The sequence below is a fragment of the Barbus barbus genome (assembly GCF_936440315.1).
Source record: "Barbus barbus genome assembly, chromosome: 15".
NCBI lineage: Eukaryota > Metazoa > Chordata > Actinopteri > Cypriniformes > Cyprinidae > Barbus > Barbus barbus.
Window position 1 is genome coordinate 15,245,777 of NC_136743.1, and position 19,926 is coordinate 15,265,702.

The 19,926-nt window shown below is 37.8% G+C and overlaps 1 protein-coding gene across 1 annotated transcript in view; it reads right to left on the minus strand.

The window, feature by feature from the left end:
* Positions 1-4,508: 4,508 nt before the first annotated feature.
* LOC306881451 (cadherin-18-like) overlaps positions 4,509-19,926 on the minus strand; it is a 54,358-nt gene continuing 38,940 nt past the window's right edge. Inside the window, exons 9-12 of the mRNA XM_079435559.1 lie at positions 19,249-19,370; positions 14,880-14,994; positions 10,674-10,925; positions 4,509-5,295 (exon numbers count right to left, since the gene is read on the minus strand). Of these exons, the coding sequence (XP_079291685.1) occupies positions 4,790-5,295; positions 10,674-10,925; positions 14,880-14,994; positions 19,249-19,370 (995 nt within the window). The 3' untranslated portion in view covers positions 4,509-4,789. The remainder of the gene's footprint in view (positions 5,296-10,673; positions 10,926-14,879; positions 14,995-19,248; positions 19,371-19,926) is intronic.

The following is a 19,926-nucleotide window of genomic DNA, read 5'->3' on the forward strand; positions in this document are numbered from 1 at the left end:
TCGTCATCATTGTCGTCCACTGGACGCTTTAATCAGAAGTCCGGTTCAACATAAACTGCTGAGCGACTACGAAATTACTACGCGCTGCTGTTTGGCTTGATTTCACGAATATATGGCTGTTGAGCGACCCCAATTACCACGTGCTGCGCTGCTGTGTAGCCTTACTGACTAGCGTCACTGCGACATCTCTGACTTTAACGGCACCATTAATGTTAATTCTTCTGTCATTCTATGAGAACTGGTGTGGATGTTTTCATTGCCGAGATTTGATATTGGGTACTCAGAATATAAGGAGCTGTATTTAAAGTGGCTTTTGATGCTCATTATTCTTAGTCATCACTGTTTATTGTTTTGATTTAAGTTTTCTTTTTGTTTTTGGTTTATTTATTATTATTATTATGTGACTGTTTGTTTTGCTCAATTCTGTCTTTTTGGCTCAAGTGCGGTCTGTGTGGCCCGGTACGAGGTAAACAACCACCTGGTCTGTATTTTCTTGATGCTGTCTAGAATACCCGGTTATCCAATTGTTCTCATAAGAGTACCCTGGATTTAAGTGGTGAATGTGTACTATTCAACAATGTTGTGAGGTGACGATCATCTGGAATGTATCTTTCTGGGATGAGAGCGCGTATCATATTGGTTTGAGATGAACATTGTGCATTTGGGTCAAATAATTGTTTTTGTGTATTTCTTGTTTCCTCTTTTTGTTGTTTTTATTTTTGTAGTGTATGAGTCTGATGTGTGTTCTTTATTGTAGGCCTGGGCGGCAAGGAAACTAAGGGCGGCAGCCCTCCTCATCTTGGTGGTGGTATTTTGGAGTGATTGCTGTGCCACTTGGAGGTGTTTGACGGAGTGCAGTGTGAGTGCACGTGTGTTTGTGGTTTTCTTTGTTTCTTTTCTTTTAGGAGAATAGGGAGGCCCCTTAGGTGGAGTAATACGGCTGCCGTTCCCAATTTCCGTTGCCAGGATTGTCCAATTTTGAACATCCTTTTTCTGATGACTTTTCTTGTTGGTATCATTTTAATCAATAAAGTGATTTTATTGTTTGTATTCTTCACCCATGTCTCATGCCTGACTCCAACCAATATGAGCCTGTGAGCCTTGTGTGCTCCTAATTTGCTTAGGGCGATTCCCTGGTAATAAGCCCCCAGGGTGGCGTAGTTGGTTTATTTATTTGGTGTCCCTGTTTCTGAGCCCGAACGCCACACTTACAATACAATGGTCAGAAGACCAATAATCACATGGTCATGTAATATTAAAGATACAGGCACTGGCATCATTCTTACAATATATTAAAGTTTGAGCTAAACACTGTGTAATTGTCTGACTTTTAAAGACCAATTACAATGTTGAAAGACAATTGAATGTAATCAGTTCAAATGCATACTCTATGCCAGTGGTCGGCAACAGGCGGCCCGCAGGCCAAAAGTAACCCGCCAGCAATAATATCTGGACCGCGCCCGCAGCCAGATTATTTTATAGCGGCTGGTTCTGAAATAGATCTGTCATGACAGCAACAGTAACTCACAGTCAGAGTACGTGAGCAGAGTGGAGCGGTGTGATTTTGAATGGAGCGAGGAGCGGATTTTTAAAAAATATTTTTATCTCAAGGATATATCTCCTTGAGATAAAGGATCAAGGATAATATCTCACAATTCTGTGAAAAATCTCAGAATTCTCCGAATTGTGAGATAAAAAAGTCACAATAACCTTTTAAATTTTTTATTCAGTGGCGGAAACGGGCATAGAACTGTGATATTTCAAACATACTGAAATACTTTAGATGCAGAGCGGTGTTTCTGATATCAGTAGCCGGGTTTACATCCAAAGTTGCAAATTTAACATGTGCAAAATTGGAATATCGCATAAAATATTTGCAAAGGAGCACCGTTTCCATCCAACGAGTCAAAGAGAACAAAATCGCCTGGCACTGGCACTAAGTAGCCTATAGAAAACTAGGGTAAGCTAATGAATATAATAATTTTCATATATGAACAATTAACTGCGCCTCAGAGCGAGCAGACGAAACACATTAAATGCTGTCATTGCTTTCGGAGGTGAATGCTGCTGTTTGGGAAGACAGTCGTGTAAGACAATTATACAGAAATACTTTGATGACAGACTTTGCTCAGGCATTTCAGAACGACCATAACAACATTTCAGATGCTGTGGAACGAGATCAGTCCGATGCTAGTCATGTTATCCCGTCTCATAGCACAAAGTCACATTACTTTTTTTGATGCGCTTGAAGGAAGTTATTTGCAAAATGCGTTTCCATCTCCCTTTATTCGCATTAACCCTTTTTGGCACAAGTCAAAAACCACCTCAAGCGAAAAAACTTTTTTGCGAATTAAGGGATTTGTATTTGAAATTTGCCGTTTCCATCACTCGTTTCTCATGCGATACTTCAAAATGCGCATTAAAACAGGGTGATGGAAACCCAGCTAGTGAGCTCGGAGAGGAGCGAGAGCGGAGTGATTATTAAATGCTCGGAGAGCAGAGGGGAAATTGTTGATGCTCCACTCGGCTCACATACTCTGTTCGGACACCGCCACACAAATGTGGCTTTTTGTTAATGGCTGTCGCAGGATTTTACACAGAGTAACAGCTCACTACCAGTTACAAAGTACACTGTAACAGTCAGTCACAGGCAATTCTGGTTGCATTTTACATCAATTAATATCTTAAATTATCCTTTGACTATGTTCTGGCCCGCCATCTAGTGGTGATATTTTTTTGGCCCGATGCCAAACTTACTTGCCGACCCCTGTTCTATGCTTTAAACAGATAGGTGGACCTAACTGAACAGCTTTTATAGGGCACATTTTGCAATAATACTACTACAAATATGCATGTTTCTGAAACTTCTTTGGCTTCAAAGTCCATAAAATGAAGAATTTAAATTCTAATAACTTAAAACAATCAAGTATAAAACTGAGCCAAGGGGAATACCCATGAGAACTTCTGCTTGAAAAATTTAATTATGCATCATTGGTCAAAACAAAGCAGATTATGTGGACATTTAGTAGTTTTTTAATTATGTTGGTGTTGTTTCATTACAATCGAGTAAGTCTGTAAGTCTGTAAGAAACAACATTTTGAGAGAATTCGCTGTTAGGATGATAAGTTCCCCTCTGTTGAACTTGGGCCCTGTTGATTTCTTCCCATACACATACATTATTTAAAAAAAATAAATAAATAAAAAAATACAAATAAAATAAAAAGAAATAAATGCATAAACATTTCAGTTTTACTTAATGATCTTTTTAATCACAAATCGGAGTTAAAGAAAGTGTATGCGAGTTTTATTCATTTACTTATGTATATAACCTTGAAATATCAGCTTTTAAATCATTCTGATGATACACTGACATCTAAAAAGGCCCAAAATGTCTGTTCTGGGAGTATGTAAGGTTGGAGAACGGGTACAAAATTGTGTGAAAAGGGCTAATTTTATGGAGGAAACAAATGCATGTGTACAGATATCCACTGTGATAATTACAGTGACATATTTATGATAGCGAATTTCGCTCACTTAACTGTAATGGGCTCCAAAGTCACAAAAATCTAAGCTTTAAATCTAGTTGCGACTTGTTCACTTAAACGGTTAAGATCAGTATTTAAGACTAGTAGCTTGATGGCTTGAGCTTTCAGAGAATTAATTTGGCATAAATAAGTTTACTCCAATAATTTAAGTACAATTAACCCATTAGGAGAAAACTGAGGAATCGAGAAAAGAGACAGTTTGTGCGATTAGCCAACTGGTGGCATAGCCTGTCAAAAACACAGATTTCCTCCTGTCATCATTTTAACAAACTGTCTCTTTAAAATCATTGATGTATCTGTCAGTAGGTATGTTTCCGGACTAGGCTTACTAATTAGCTAATGCTGTTGTCAGAGGAAACGATCCCACTTTTGAAGCTCCCTCAGTATTCAAAAAGTCGTCCTCCTAAACAATCCAACACTACTTGTGACAGCCGAGCGCATTAAGATCAGTAAAAGCCGCCGTCGTGTTGACGCTCTGAAGTCATCATCATCATTACGGTGGCTATTAAAGCAGTCCATGGGCTCTTTATCTGCATGTTGTGAGGCTCGTGGGAATTGATCAGGACTGGATTGCAACACAGACTTTTCACAGTTGATTTATAAGTCCTAGGAAAGTAATAAAAGGTGCCCACTCAAGCATTTGAATCCAATTATCTTTCACAGAATGCCGTTGTTATCCAATTAAAACACTCTCTGCTCATGAGAATTATAATAAGTTATTTTCTTGCTTTTGACAGAGGTGATTTATACTAAAAGTTGCACACTCTATGTTCAATGTCGATCTGGTATAAATATTAGGTGAAACTTAAACACTACAGGCTGTGAAAACAGAAATCAAGTTTCGAGAAGGGAACAGATCTGTTTAGTATGAAAGATGTCATCCTAAACCAGCCGGGATATTGAATCGGACGTTTTTGTAGCTGTTGGAAATGGACGAAGATACAATAGAGGCATGCTTTATTTATCTGGAATCATTAATTTTTATTAAGCAATAGAAAATATACACCAGGGAAAATAGCTTCCTTTATGAGTTCTAATTTTTTTCTCAATTTTAAACTTTTTCTTCAAAAATCAACTTTCACTTGTAGAGGCCAGTGAAAAACAACAGTCAAATAATCCCACAGTAAAACTGGATGACAAATTTTTTTTTTTATAAATAAATCTTCCGTCTTCACTGCCGTCCCATTTGACCAGACATCAGGGAAACAACACACAACTTCTGGTTTACAGAACATGCGCAGCCATTATGGGACGTGCTGCTGGCCGTTCTCTTGAAACGCCCTGCTCAGTATTTGCACCTCAGGGCCCCAGTTGTCTACCTCACTGAGGTCCAGCTCCGTCTGGGGCTCTGGCAGGTCCAGAGAGCTGATGGAGCCGGACAGGGAGCCGCGGCCCTCGTAAGCGTAAGTCTGAAGAGAATCGTACGGAGGGCCACTCGTGTCCTGGTCGGCCTCGACCACCTTGAGCTTAATCACCTCATGGATGTCCTCGTCCGGTAAGGTCAAAGCCGGGCTGAGAGCCTCTGTGCCCATTGCTCTCCACACCTCCGACTGCAGGTCCTTCCTCATCCTCATCTCCTCGGCTGCTGCGGGGTTCCTCAACGCTGCTATGTCAAAGGCCTCTGTGTCTTCCTCCCCTCCTCCCTCATCATCATACGTGACTACGTTCTCTCTGATATCCTCCGTCGAGATGATCAGAGGCTCCTTTTTGCTCTTCTTAGTACGCAGAGTGACAAACAGAACCACGATGGCTACAAGAGAGGAGACACAAGCTTAGTTTGTTCATCCGTGTAAATGGTGATGTGAATTAGCTTCACTACTATCGGGAGTTAGCGACATATCGCATGGGCGTACAAAATGAGGAGTGCAATCATCTGCTTGCTGACATTTTCATATGGGGAAAAGCTTTGTCCGGACAAAAAATCACTTAATCACTCATGTGTTGATGTGAAATCAATGGTGTTTTGCCATAAATAGCCAAGAGCCTCTTCATTCAAACAGGTTAGCCCTGTTCCAAACAGCTACCTTTTAAGGCAGCAATAGCAATCATTAATCAACTAAAACATATTAATAAAAATAATAACAATAACAACAATAATAATAGTAATAAATCATTATTTGAAACAAAATAAACAGAAATAAAATGAAATACATTTATCATTTTTGTTTAGTTTAAGTACAAAAATAACTCAAATGAAATAAACTAAAATTAATAAATACTAATTTATAGAAAACAACATATAAATATTTAAAAATAAAATTAAATATTAAAAAAAAAATTAACAAAAGCTATAATAGTATATCAGTGATACTAAAATAACACTGGGTAGCACTAACAAAAATGGACCCTCATAAGCAGGGTAATTATAGATAACTAAAACTAAAACCATAAAAACAAATAAATGTTAAATGAAATGAAATAAAATATAAAACAATTAAACTTATTTTATTTCAGCTGGTTGTTAGTTGCCATTTAGTTTAACATGATGAGCTAAAACAACTAAAACTGGAATAAAAAAAAATGAATAAACTAGACATTAAAAAATTATAAAAATGTCAAAACAACAACACACACACAATTTTTTTCTAAAATTTAGAAATATTAACTAATTTAAAATATTAATAATCAATATAATAGTGTCTTATTCTGAATGCTTAAATCGATGTGCCACAAGTAGTTCATCTCATGTGAAGGACAAGGCATACTCAACTCTACATACAGTGGGGAAAAAATAATTTGATCCTCTGCTGATTTTGTACGTTTGTCCACTGACAAAGAAATTATCAGTTTATAATTTTAATGGTAGGTTTATTTGAACAGTGAGAGACAGAATAACAACAACAAATCCAGAAAAAAAAATGCATTTAAAAAAAGTTATAAATTGATTTTCATTTTAATGAGTCAAATAAGTATTTGATCCCCTATCAATCAGCAAGATTTCTGGATCCCAGGTGTCTTTTATACAGGTAAAGAGCTGAGATTAGGATCACTCTCTTAAAGGGACTGCTCCTAATCTCAGTTTGTTACCTGTATAAAAGCAAACCTGTCCACAGAAGCAATCAATCAATCAGATTCCAAACTCTCCACCAAGACCAAGACCAACGAACTGTCCAAGGATGTCAGGGTCAAGATTGTAGACCTACACAAGGCTGGAATGGGCTATAAGACCATCGCCAAGCAGCTTGGTGAGAAGGTGACAACAGATGGTGCGATTATTAGCAAATGGAAGAAACACAAAATAACTGTCAATCTCCCTCGGCCTGGGGCTCCATGCAAGATCTCACCTCGTGGAGTTTCATGAGAACGGTGAGGAATCAGCCCAGAACTACACGGGAGGATCTTGTCAATGATCTCAAGGCAGCATGACAATGACCCAAAACACACAGCCAAGGCAACAAAGGAGTGGCTCAAGAAGAAGCACATTAATCCCATAGATAATCTGAAGTGAAGTGAAGTGAAGTGAAGTGACATACTGCCAAGTATGGTGACCCATACTCGGAATTCGTGCTCTGCATTTAACCCATCCAACGTGCACACACACAGCATATCATATCATATCATATCATATCATATCATATCATATCATATCATATCATATCATATCATATCATATCATATCATAGCCTGATGGCAAAAACTGAGGGATTTAGGAGGAGCTTCTTCCCCCAGGCCATCAGGCTCCTAAACTCTAACTCTGTCTCTAACTCTAACTCTAACTCACACAGCAGTGAGCATACACCCGGAGCAGTGGGCAGCCATTTATGCTGCGGCGCCCAGGGAGCAGTTGGGGGTTCGGTGCCTTGCTCAAGGGCACCTCAGTCGTGGTATTGATACTCCCCCCACCTACAATCCCTGCCGGCCCGAGTCTCAAACCTGCAACCTTTGGATTACAAGTCTGACTCTCTAACCATTAGGCCACGACTTCCCCTCAATCTTAATCTGTGGAGGAAGCTGAAGGTTCGAGTTGCCAAACGTCAGCCTCGCAACCTTAACGACTTGGAGAGGATCTGCAAAGAAGAGTGGGACAAAATCCCTCCTGAAATTTGTGCAAACCTGGTGGCCAACTACAAGAAATGTCTGACCTCTGTGATTGCCAACAAGGGTTTTGCCACTAAATACTAAGTCATGTTTTGCGAAGGGGTCAAATACTTATTTCACTCATTAAAATGCAAATCAATTTATAACTTTTTTTTAAAATGCGTTTTTCTGTTGTTGTTATTCTGTCTCTCACTGTTAAAATAAACCTACCATCAAAATTATAGACTGATCATTTCTTTGTCAGTGGGCAAACGTGCAAAATCAGCAGGGGATCAAATAATTTTTTTCCCCCCACTGTATATTATAGCATGTTGCTAACAAAATATTTTAATACATTTAGAATTATATAGCACACATAAACATTAGGTAAAATTGACTACACATACTAGATCAAATATAACAGTATTAATGATATTATTGACTGGGTGAATTTTTCACTGAGCTGTTCATCATGTTATCTCCTTAGATGGATATAACATGGATGCACGCCACCTTAAATTGTTGCCTAAAAGGGTAACTATGTTGCTGTCTACACAGTCTTCAGTTGTTAAATGTTGAAAACACCCACTTCACCCAAACTAAGCTGGGCTGCGTTTCCCAAAAGCATCGTAAGCTTAAGTTGATCGTAAAACGATTGCACGAATTTTCATTTACGGACCCTATCCCAAAACCATCGTAACTTAAGTAGCGCTTGAAAATCTTAGTAGATCTACGAGTGCTCTGGAGTAATCATAAATCCCTACATGCATCGTAAGAAGACAGAATTATGAGGGCACCTGCAGGACAATAGGCAGATTACACCTTTAACTTTATTCAAGTGCAATGTGATTATAATTAAAGCTTTTGATTGTATTTTATTGTACACTTTATTACTGGTTTTTTTATGAATTTATAAATGAAATAATTAAAAAGGGCAGAAAACAAACAAACAAACAAAAAAAGAAATACATATCTAAATTAAATGACTGAGCAAAAAAATTAATAAAAGATCACTTACTGACATGCATGAAAACCAGCCATGTATTGGACCCGGAAATAAAGTCTCTACAGATATTATATAGGCTACTATAATATATATATATATTATTATATATAGTAGATTAATATTATAGTTATAACTATCATATCGTATCATATCATATCATATCATATCATATCATATCATATCATATCATATCATATCATAGCCTGATGGCAAAAACTGAGGGACTTAGGAGGAGCTTCTTCCCCCAGGCCATCAGGCTCCTAAACTCTAACTCTGTGTCATAACATCTCACGACTCCATGTAAATATCACTACATCAATAAGTTATTCATAATTTTTTTCTACCTCGTATTGCTGCTATGTAAATACCCTGTACTACTTTTTGCACATTCCTTCTATATTGCTATTTAAGTCAACAAACATACTGACCTGCACATTTATATTTATATTTTTTATATTTTATTTTATTTTATTACTTTTCTTTTTCTTAATATTTATGTACATTCTGTGTTTTTTGTATTCTATATAATTGCACTGTCCTTGGAGTGGACCTGACTTACATTTCACTGCTGGTTATACTCTGTATAATTGTGTATGTGACAAATAAAATCTTGAATATCACATCATATCATATCATATCATATCATATCATATCATATCATATCATATCATATCATATATCATATCATATCCGAGCTGTCTGGAACGCAGCATTAGGATAACATTTCAATAAAGGAGCGTGTACTACAATTATTAGCCATTCTATAAATTGACATTTCAGCACTTGTCAAACGGATAGCGACTCCTCAGTAGCACTTAAAGAAGGGCTACGTGCGATTATGTTAAACAATGACGAACGTTTGTAAAATGACTCATAGAAAACGCTTTAGCGTCATTATCAAGAAACTCAGCCCTGGTCTGTTTGTCTTAGCTGGTTTAAGATGCCCAAGCTGGTTTAACTGCACACATTCCCTCTACAGCCAGCCAACAGATAAGCTTGACCAGTCAGGGAAACCAAATGAGACTTGCAAACCAGCTCAGGCTTGAATAATATGCTTTTTTTGTCAGCAGGGTAGATAGGCACCTCACTAGATTTTGGAATGGAGCCACAGCATTGTGTTTGGGTATTATGCTGTAAATTGGGAAGAGCCTCTAAATCCTAGCAAGCAAAAAGTCTGTTTTGACTTATATTTAAATGTGTTATTAACAACACTTCCTGTCTGTTCAGGTATGTGCACGTTACGATCGTTGTTCCTGGTTTCAGCCCACACAGTTGTGCAGCATTCCTGAGTAGTGTCTATATTTGGCCTTGTCAGTGGACCGGAGTGAGAGAGGGGTTTTCACACATTCTGCAGGGTGAAACTTATCATCTACAACCAGTGAATTTCAAGCAGTGTTTCTCAGGATGCCAAGTAAAAGAAAGCAGCATAGAACATCTTGGATATACATCATCTCACAAATTCTTAGATCTTTATGATAAATGATCCACAACAATGTCTGTCTGTCTACAGTATCTATCTATCTATCTATCTATCTATCTATCTATCTATCTATCTATCTATCTATCTATCTATCTATCTATCTATCTATCTATCTATCTATCTATCTATCTATCTATCTATCTCTATCTATCTATCTATCTATCTATCTATCTATCTATCTATCTATCTATCTATCTATCTATCTGTTTCGATCGATCGATCAATCTATCTCTGTCTGTCTGTCTGTCTGTCTGTCTGTCTGTCTGTCTGTCTGTCTGTCTGTCTGTCTGTCTGTCTGTCTATCTATCTATCTATCTATCTATCTATCTATCTGTCTGTCTGGCTGTCTGTCAAGAAACAATGAGAATAAAATAAAGAAAACAAATACAAAAATACTGCAAAAAATATTTTTTAAAATAAAAATATTGAAGACTCACTCAAATTTAAATTGAAAGAAAGGAAGGAAAGAAATAAAAAAAAGCAAGCAAGCAAGCAAGAAAGAATAATTAAAAAAAAAATTCAAATAACTTTGGACCACTTCATATTCTTCTGCTCTTTCCCTGATGGCAAATTCACGAAGGAAAGCATCAAGTTCTTCTCTTGGCTGTTGGGTTTTCAGTCTTACCCAAGAGGATGAGCACGCACAGCAGGATGGCAATGAGGGCTCCGGTGCTGAGACCGGCTGAGGACAGGAAGGCTTGAGCCCTGCACACTTGCGTCCTGGCCCCGCGTTGGCACGGACACACCCTGAGTGTAAGCGTGCTGGTGCTGCTGAGTACGGGCTCTCCTCCATCCCACACAACCACGGGCAGCTGGTACAGCTCCGGTTCTGCCTGGCTGAAGCCTTGCCTGCGCGCCAACACGCTCGCGCTGCTATCTGTCAGAGAGAGCAGAGGTTTATTCTCGCTGGCTGCATGCATGACGACGTTGTGCAACAGAAGCCAACAAAACAATTCGCTCCCCATTCTCGCCAGTTGCCTCTGAGAATGAAGAACAGCTATTTGAATATTGCATTCTGTTACTTCATTTTCAGGCTGCCTGATATGGTTTTGGATAATTCACTGTTGAAATGACAACAGCAATAAAATGGCAGCCACAGCACTATGATAAAAGACATTCCAATGTGCACAATTTTTGGTATATATATATATATATATATATATATATATATATATATCAGTCAAAAGTTTGTGGATTAGCAACATTTTTTTTTTATTAATTCTTTATTCATGATACATAATTTTATTTTGTCAAATTTAAGTTGTGTACATTCTGGGGCTTTTTTTATAAACAAAAAAACAAAAAAAAGGTTCTATCAACAAAGTATGTGGAATGCAAAAACTTTGAAGCTCAATATCTCAAAACAGCTCAGAATACAGATTATAATGATATTATTCCAAGGGTGCAATTTATGCCTTCAGCAGACGCTGTTATCCAAAGGGACTTTCAAAAGAGGAACAAAATATTTAAAATATATTAAAATAGAACATAGTTATATTAAATTGCAATCATATTTCACAATACTACTGTATTTTTAATCAAATAAATGCAGCCTTGGTGATCATAAGTGACATTTAAAAAATGTTACTGACCACAAACTTTTGAATAAATCATGTAATTTTACAATAGCTTCAAATTTGGTTAATCCAATCAGAATTTATAGACTATGCATTTTATAAATACACTTTTAAGCTGGAATAAAAATAAAAATAAAAAAACATTTATGTTTTCTGATCCACATTGGCCCATCTTTATTTATGTCTGATTTAAAAAACAAAAAAACAACAACAATAAAAAACAACAGTTTGCTTTACTGCTCCCCAACAGGAGTGTTGGAGTGCTGGTGTGCTGACAGCCTGTAAACCCCACACAGTGACAAAAGCGTCATGCTTTATTAACTCCCTACAGTGCTCCAACTTTTCTCATTTTTGAGAGGCTTGTGCAAATTTTTTCACCTTCTTCTAGCTGTCGCTGCCTTCCTTTCTCACATACAGACACCCCCACAGACAGGCAGGTTGTAAGCATCTCAGCGTATGCACGGTCATGCTGCTGCTTCACATTGCAGATGTGTGTTGAGCTAGTGTCTTCTGACTCTGCAGCCTGGGAGGGTTTGAAGGGGTTTGGGTTGCAAGATGAATTTCGTCTCCCTCTGAATACCAGCTCCCAGGAGAGCAAGAGTGTGGGTTTGGGTTTAACATCAGTAGGGGAATTTTAATATCAGTCATGCTATACAAATGCACCTCTGGGCAAATTGCCTGCAACAACTCATCAAGGTTTAGACAAGAGTATTTACTTTACATATGTATTTTTCCACAACCTTTTGTATACGGCATAACAGTATCCAAACAATATTCTGATTTTTTTACAGGCGCCAACAACAACAAAAAATGCTTTTATTTTACACTGTATCAAATAAAGAATAATATTTTTTATCTGATACAGTGTAAAAATAAATGTTTATCCCACCTCCTGTCTACGATCAACCTTAAGTTAATTAATAGGCTATAACTGCAAATCAGTAAACTGCAAAACAGTAAATAATCAATAAATGACCAATATGAGAATTCTTTTTAAAAGATTAACTTTATGTGTTAGAAGATGACAAAGGTAATGAAAATGTAAAAATAGAGCAAATGAGCATGCATAATTAATATACATACACCTGATATGGATAACTAAAAAAATAACCTCTAATATTGGCTGATAAACATTATTGCTATATGGTACTGAAAAAAACATGCATGTCTAATTTAAAATAAAAAAAAATAACAGTAAACTTTATTTAAGTTATATAGTAAAGTTATAGACAGACTGAACACAAAAATGAAGGACTAAACAGTTATTTAACTGCTAGGGAGAAAGAAAAGTAACTAATGACAAGTGTAATTGATGATTTCATTTATAAAGGGAAATAATACACTTTAATTTTATGAATGAAAAGACATAAATGTACACTATATTCCTTAACTGTGATTTCTAGAACTATTTGATATTATTCGCTCTTCTCTGGGCCCGTACTGTCCATATACCCAAGTCTACAGCAGTGCAAAAGAGGCAGGGCTGTTTCTCTCCAAGGGTCTAATGCATGCAGAACCAGCAACTATTGTGCATGCATATTAGATGCTACAGGAAGGAACATTTCCTAACTCAGGGTTAAGGTTAACACTAGCCAAATTAGCATCTCTGAAATATTTACGCATAAATCAGCCCTTCATGTAGTGACCCCAAGGTTTAGCGCATTTGTTTTTTATTTCATGCTGTGGGGGTTTTATAAAATGGCCTGCAGGTAGACTCCATTTAATCTGTCCAAACACTATTAAAAAACATGAACATGAAATGGAAGAGAGTGGAATGATCATTAGCGAATCTTCACAAACAACGCAGAAAACGTAGTCTGTAATTACACATGGATGGGAAATTCACAGTTGCGCTTTGATTTAAGTAGCAGTGATTCGTAAACACTTTCCCTGTGAAAAAACATGAGAGCGAACCATGCATGTACTGCAGATAATTACTAATCTTCACTGTGAGATGTGTTGTGCAATAAATATACAATAAATAAATAGGAAATAGCAGCAAAAACAACAACAAATGCTGCCAATACTGCAGTTCTGGCATGAGTCCTGATCACTCTAGCTGTTATAACTTAATGTGAGTGTTTGATAAATGGTGGGAGATAAATGGCCTGAGAGAGACTTGCGGTGAATTGGCCCAGGAGGGACCCTCTCGATGTAATGTGTCCCACATCTCAGATGACACAAACACAAACACTCTTGCCAAAACCGTGGCAAGAAATCAAACTTGACGTAGGCTATCTTTGCGGATGGGGCTCACTACGTGCTCCCTCACCCATTCAATGGCAAGCTTCATTAAATACGCTTCCTAGATTTAGAATATGAACTATGTAGAAGAACATAACAGTCTAGATGATTATTATTCATTTTAACTCACTGCCATGTCCCAGGGGGGAAATAAGTGCACCTCCGTAAGGAATGTCCATCATATTTTTTCTGCCTCAACCTGGCAGTTGCTCTGGTCGTGTGGACACTGGCATAATGACTGCGGCGCCAGGAGAGAAACATCTACGTGATCAAGGATGACAGCCCTACACACCCACCCAATCACAGCAAGTGCAACAGAGCGCTCCAACCCCCAATGTATAAAATGGTCCGTAATGGTCCATCTGTTGGTATGTTATTTAAGGATGAGGCAGTCCGAGGGGACTTTGGCTAGGATACAAACTCAAATAAAACTCTTCTGAACTCTGGGCTTTTAGCGTCTGCCTCTTATCTCCCTGATTGCCCTGTTAAACTCTGACTGGTCCACCTGCAGCCCTGATTCACAGAAGCAGCAGTCCGGCATTAGAAGGAAATCATTACAGCCCAGCCATCTCCACCAGGGAGCTTTGAGCTAACATAAACACAGACCTAGTTTCCGAGGAAACAGCTTGGTTGGCCTTGCAACGATATTAAAAAAAAAGAACAAGAAGAGGAGGGGAAGGCTGGAAATGAGGGTGATCTGTGTGACAACATGTGGTACTAAATATGTTTGTGGAGAGGCGCTGAGGGGTTGCCCTGATCAAACATCAGGAAATCAGTTGGAAAACATTAGAAAGATTCCATTACTGAGATGCCATCGGAGAGCCCCTTTAGATCAGTCAGATCTTATTTGACTGTGTACAACTAAAGTACTGAATATGGAATTTGTTTTTGTAACTAACTCCTAAAATATGGGCTTAACATGTCAAACTATTTCTAATTAGATGTTTTACCAAGCCAAAACAAATCCCGCGGAAGTGTGGTTTTGTTAATGTCTGTGTTTTTTTTTTTACCTTCATTGTCCTTCAGAGTGAAGTTTGGATTCGCTGGAAGGTCTTCTGGTAGAGCAAAAGTGAACCGACCATTGGCAAAGTTGTCCTTGTCTGTGGCCCTGATGGTCTGAATGACCTACACCGAAAACAAGAGAAAACAAGCTGAAGCTTAGTGCTCTCTTTCTCCAGAATTAAGGTTGAATAAAAAATGGCACTAAAAATATCTAAATCAGATGCATTTGCTTCTCTGGGAGATGGGTTTTGTCACTCCCTATAACCCAGAAATGTAATTGGACCACCTGGGCTTCTTATTCCTCTCCACTTTTGAAAGACATTAACTTCAGACTGCTGACCCAAAGCCCCTCGGCCAGTTGGGTGTCTGGATCACAGTCATTGAACAGATCGCTAGTTTGAAGCATTGCTCAGACTCATGATGTTTTGTCAGCTTGTTAACCTAATTGGCTCCTGCTAGCACATCAGCTGCAAGTGTGAATCTCCTCATGCAGAGTCTGTATCAATTATTGACGCTCTTCACCTGTCTGCACTGTACCACCCATGTTGGGCCAGGGGTTTCTATCTCTGGGGCACTTTCACACCAGAGGAGGTGTGGCTCTGAGTCGGTTTGATGAGTTTGGATCGTTTGGTTGGTGTTTTGGAATGGTTCATGTTGAGAATTGGTACAAAAATCAATATTATGACATATGATTAGCCTTAGCAAGCTGTCATTCAAACTTTCATTCAAGGATAATGCAAATTAGCTAACTGAGAGTGGGATTGTTTTAAAACAAATTTTGAACCTGTCTTGAAAGTGTCTTATGGTCACCAAGGCTGCATTTACCTGATCAAAAATACAGTAAAACATTAATATATATATATATATATATATATATATATATATATATATATATATATATATATATAAATATACACTCACTGGCCACTTTATTAGGTACATCTTGCTAGTACCAGGTTGGACCCCCTTTTGCCTTCAGAACTAATTCTTCGTGGCATAGATTCAACAAGGTGTTGGAAACATTCCTCAGAGATTTTGGTCCATATTGACATGATAGCATCACACAGTTAATGCAGATTTGTCAGCTGCACATCCATGATGCAACTCTCCCGTTCCACCACATCCCAAAGGTGCTCTATTGGATTGAGATCTGGTGACTGTGGAGGCCATTTGAGTGAAGTGAACTCATTGTCATGTTCAAGAAACCAGTCTGAGATGATTTGAGACATGGTGCATTATCCTGCTGGAAGTAGCCATCAGAAGATGGGTACAATGTGGTCATAAAGGGATGGACATCAATGGTCAGCAACAATACTCAAGTAGGTTGTGGCATTTAAACGATGCTCAATTGGTACTAAGGGGCCCAAAGTGTGCCAAGAAAATATCCCCCACACCATTAAACCACCACCACCAGCCTGAACCGTTGAGACAAGGCAGGATGGATCCATGCTTTCATGTTCTTTACGCCAAATTCTGACCCTACCATCTGAATATCGCAGCAGAAATCAAGACTCATCAGACCAGGCAACGTTTTTCCAATCTTCTATTGTCCAAATTTGGTGAGCCTATGCAAATTGTAGCCACCGTTTCCTGTTCTTAACTGACACGAGCGGCACCCGGTGTGGTCTTCTGCTGCTGTAGCCTATCTGCTTCAGGGTTCGACGTGTTGTGCATTCAGAGATGGTATTCTGCATACCTTGGTTGCAAGAAGTGGTTATTTGAGTTACTGTTGCTTTTCTATCATCTCTAACCAGTCTGCCCATTCTCCTCTGACCTCTGACAAAAACAAGGCATTTTCGTCCACTCAACTGCCGCTCACTGGATATTTTCTCTTTTTCGGACCATTCTCTGTAAACCCTAGAGATGGTTGTGCACGAAAATCCCAGTACATCAGCAGTTCTTGAAATACTCAGACCAGCCCGTCTGGCACCGACAACCATTCCACGTTCAAAATCACTTAAATCCCCTTTCTTCCCCATTCTGATGCTCGGTTTGAACTTCAGCAAGTCGTCCTCACCACATCTAGATGCCTAAATGCAATTTGTGTTACCAAGCAATTGAACAGGTGTACCTAATAAAGTGGCCAGTGAGTGTGTATACATATAGTATATATATATATATATATATGTATGTATATACACACACAATGTATATACACACACACACACACACACACACACACACACACACAAAATACAAATATATATATATATATATATATATATATATGTTTTACTGTATTTTTGATCAGGTAAATGCAGCCTTGGCACTTTCAAGACAAGTTTAAAAAAATATTTTAAAACAATCCCACCGTCCTTAAACATAAATTCTATAAATTCAGCACACTTTTGCTGTAAAGTCATGGCATATAATGCAAAACATACTTATTGGTTTGTTTTCATCACATTCTTATTGAAGCTTTTAAGACAATGACAAATCATTTTGTAATGTTGAGGGTGCAAACATAATGCACTTTCCACCCAAAAGTACAATAAGACATACCAATAAATGGAGAAGGGAGTAGAACAGAACTCTGGAGCAAGTAATAGAGCCAAGTTTGAAAATGGCCCGTGTCACTGCATAACAGATTTCTTCCCAAATTACATTGCATTGTTTCATGCTGCGTACTGTTGTGAATGTGTGCAGAGCAGATCAAAAGAAAAAAGCTTCCTGTGAGTTGATACCAGTACAAGAAATGTGGTTTTGCCTTATCTCTGTGGAAACACTTAATCAAGGGCCACAGCATGACAGCAAGCCCTGATTATCTTACAAAGTTACAATCACGAATTTCAGTAATTGGGGAGAGGATTTTATTTAGATGTTAGATGGACCGGTTTGAGCCCAACAGACCATAATTCATAATAAACTAGAGACAATTTGCTTATGAATGGACCTCTTCCTTATACAGTAAATCATTTTCTGGGCTTGAAAGAAGCATGAAAAAAAAAAGAAGCTCTGTGGTGCTTTAAAAGCAGCCTTTAATTAAGCAGAGGTCCGGAATGAAAACACAACTATGTACATTAAACACACACTTTCATTCAGGTTGAATAATTTACCATACCTTTATTTAAACAGATGCAAATTCTGCCATCATTTATTCCTCCTCATGTTGTTCCAAAACCCATAACACTTTGGTTAATCTTCGAAACACAAGTTAAGATATTCTTAAAATATCTAAGAGGTGTTTATCCCTTTTATTCCTCCATTGAAAATCAAGGTAACCAAAATTAGAAGATCCAAAAGGGTCATTAATACTTCCTAAAACAAATCCATATGAACAAGTCCAAGTCATGTGAAGAGATACAGTACAATCGCTTTATATGATTAATCAATTTAGGCTTTTATGTACATCTAAGCAATGATCGACACACAACTATAAAGTGCATCACATATGGTAAACCGTAATGAATATTTATGTGAATAATTGTCAACATTAAATCTATTCATAATACATAGTGCAATATAAATCATGATTCAAATCGTATCTCTTCACAAGACTCAAACGGATTAAACCGGTTGATTCTTATGGACTAATTTTATGACACCTTTATTTGGATCTTCTAAGTTTTGGTTTCCTGGACTTTCTATGGAGGGACAAAAACCTCTCAAGTTTCATTAGAAATATCTACATTTGTGTTTCGAAGAATAACCAAACTTTTATTGGTTTGGAACAACGTTGGGGTGAGTAAATGATGACGCAATTGTAACCTATCTCTTTAAGTACACTTTATGGTTAACCACCAACACAGCGGACACAAATGTTCAAAGAGGACCCTTGATATTTAATCTAAAAAATGCATTGTCGCCCACTGTGTGTGAATTGTGCATGTCTAACTGCTTAAATCGTAATCTCATTCAAGGGTAAAGCTATAAAGGCTATGCCGCAGCACTGCTGTGCATTGCTACACATGAACCTAGATTTCAATGTGCAACGATTAACATTTCCTGTGAGCCATTCCTAGTGCGCTTGATGCGGACTGCTATCTGCTGGTGAATACATTGGTATACGCTGAATTATTTATAGATTTAAGAGCCTCCAAAATCTGTCGAGCCACAGATAAATCCATCCTTGATGGTGTCAGACATATCATAAAGGCAGCGTATGTGTTTCTCATTTATGCATGTGTCCATGGCGTTAGTGTACGTGGGAGTGTGTGTGTTCATACATATGTGTGAAAAGAAAGAGGGAATTAAACCTTGAAAAAAAAGATGGTTTGAGAAAACAGAAATGGTGCAGAAATAGGGTTGGAGAAAAGGACAGGAGAAAAGGAGGAGTGAAGATAGGAAAAACAGTTTCAGGGGTTCAAATTGGAGCTGACAAGTCAAAACAGAATGATAGGGACACACTGAGAAAAGGACTGAGAGGAGATAACTAACCTGGCCTGCCTTGGAGCCTTCACACACAACCAGAGCGCTGTCTGTGGCAATATAGGGGGCATTGTCATTGACATCCAAGACCTGGACTGTGACTGGTACATAGCTCACCAGATTTGGATTGTCTGGAAACAAATATGACAAATATTCAATCATGGATGTTTTCCATTTAAATAACTAGCAAAAAAACAATGAATGATCAATGTATGAGGGATTTCACATGATTGAAATCATGGCATATCAGGACACATTGGCATAAGGTGTGAATCAGAAATATTTGCTGTAGAATACTGTGTTTTATGTACAAGACAGAGATATCCTTAAATCCTTTACTCACAATTTAAATGCCAATTTTTGGGCACTTCTTTAACAGTGTGAACATTTAATATTCTCACTAGTTTATTCATCCAATAGTAATGTCCAACATTAGGCGACATACATACATCATAGGTGAATGTATGATATGGAAATTACGTTTTAATCATTTTGAGAAAAACAATATCTGGTCCATTTTTATATATTTATATTTGTAGTTCTAAAATGAAAATTCATCCATCAAATGCATATGCATATATCCATCAAATGCCCATTAGTTGAACACCACTGTGAAGAAAAGTGTAGAGGAAAGATAATTGCTTAGATAAGCATCTGTAAAAAAGAAAAAAAAAAGAAGAGAGAGAG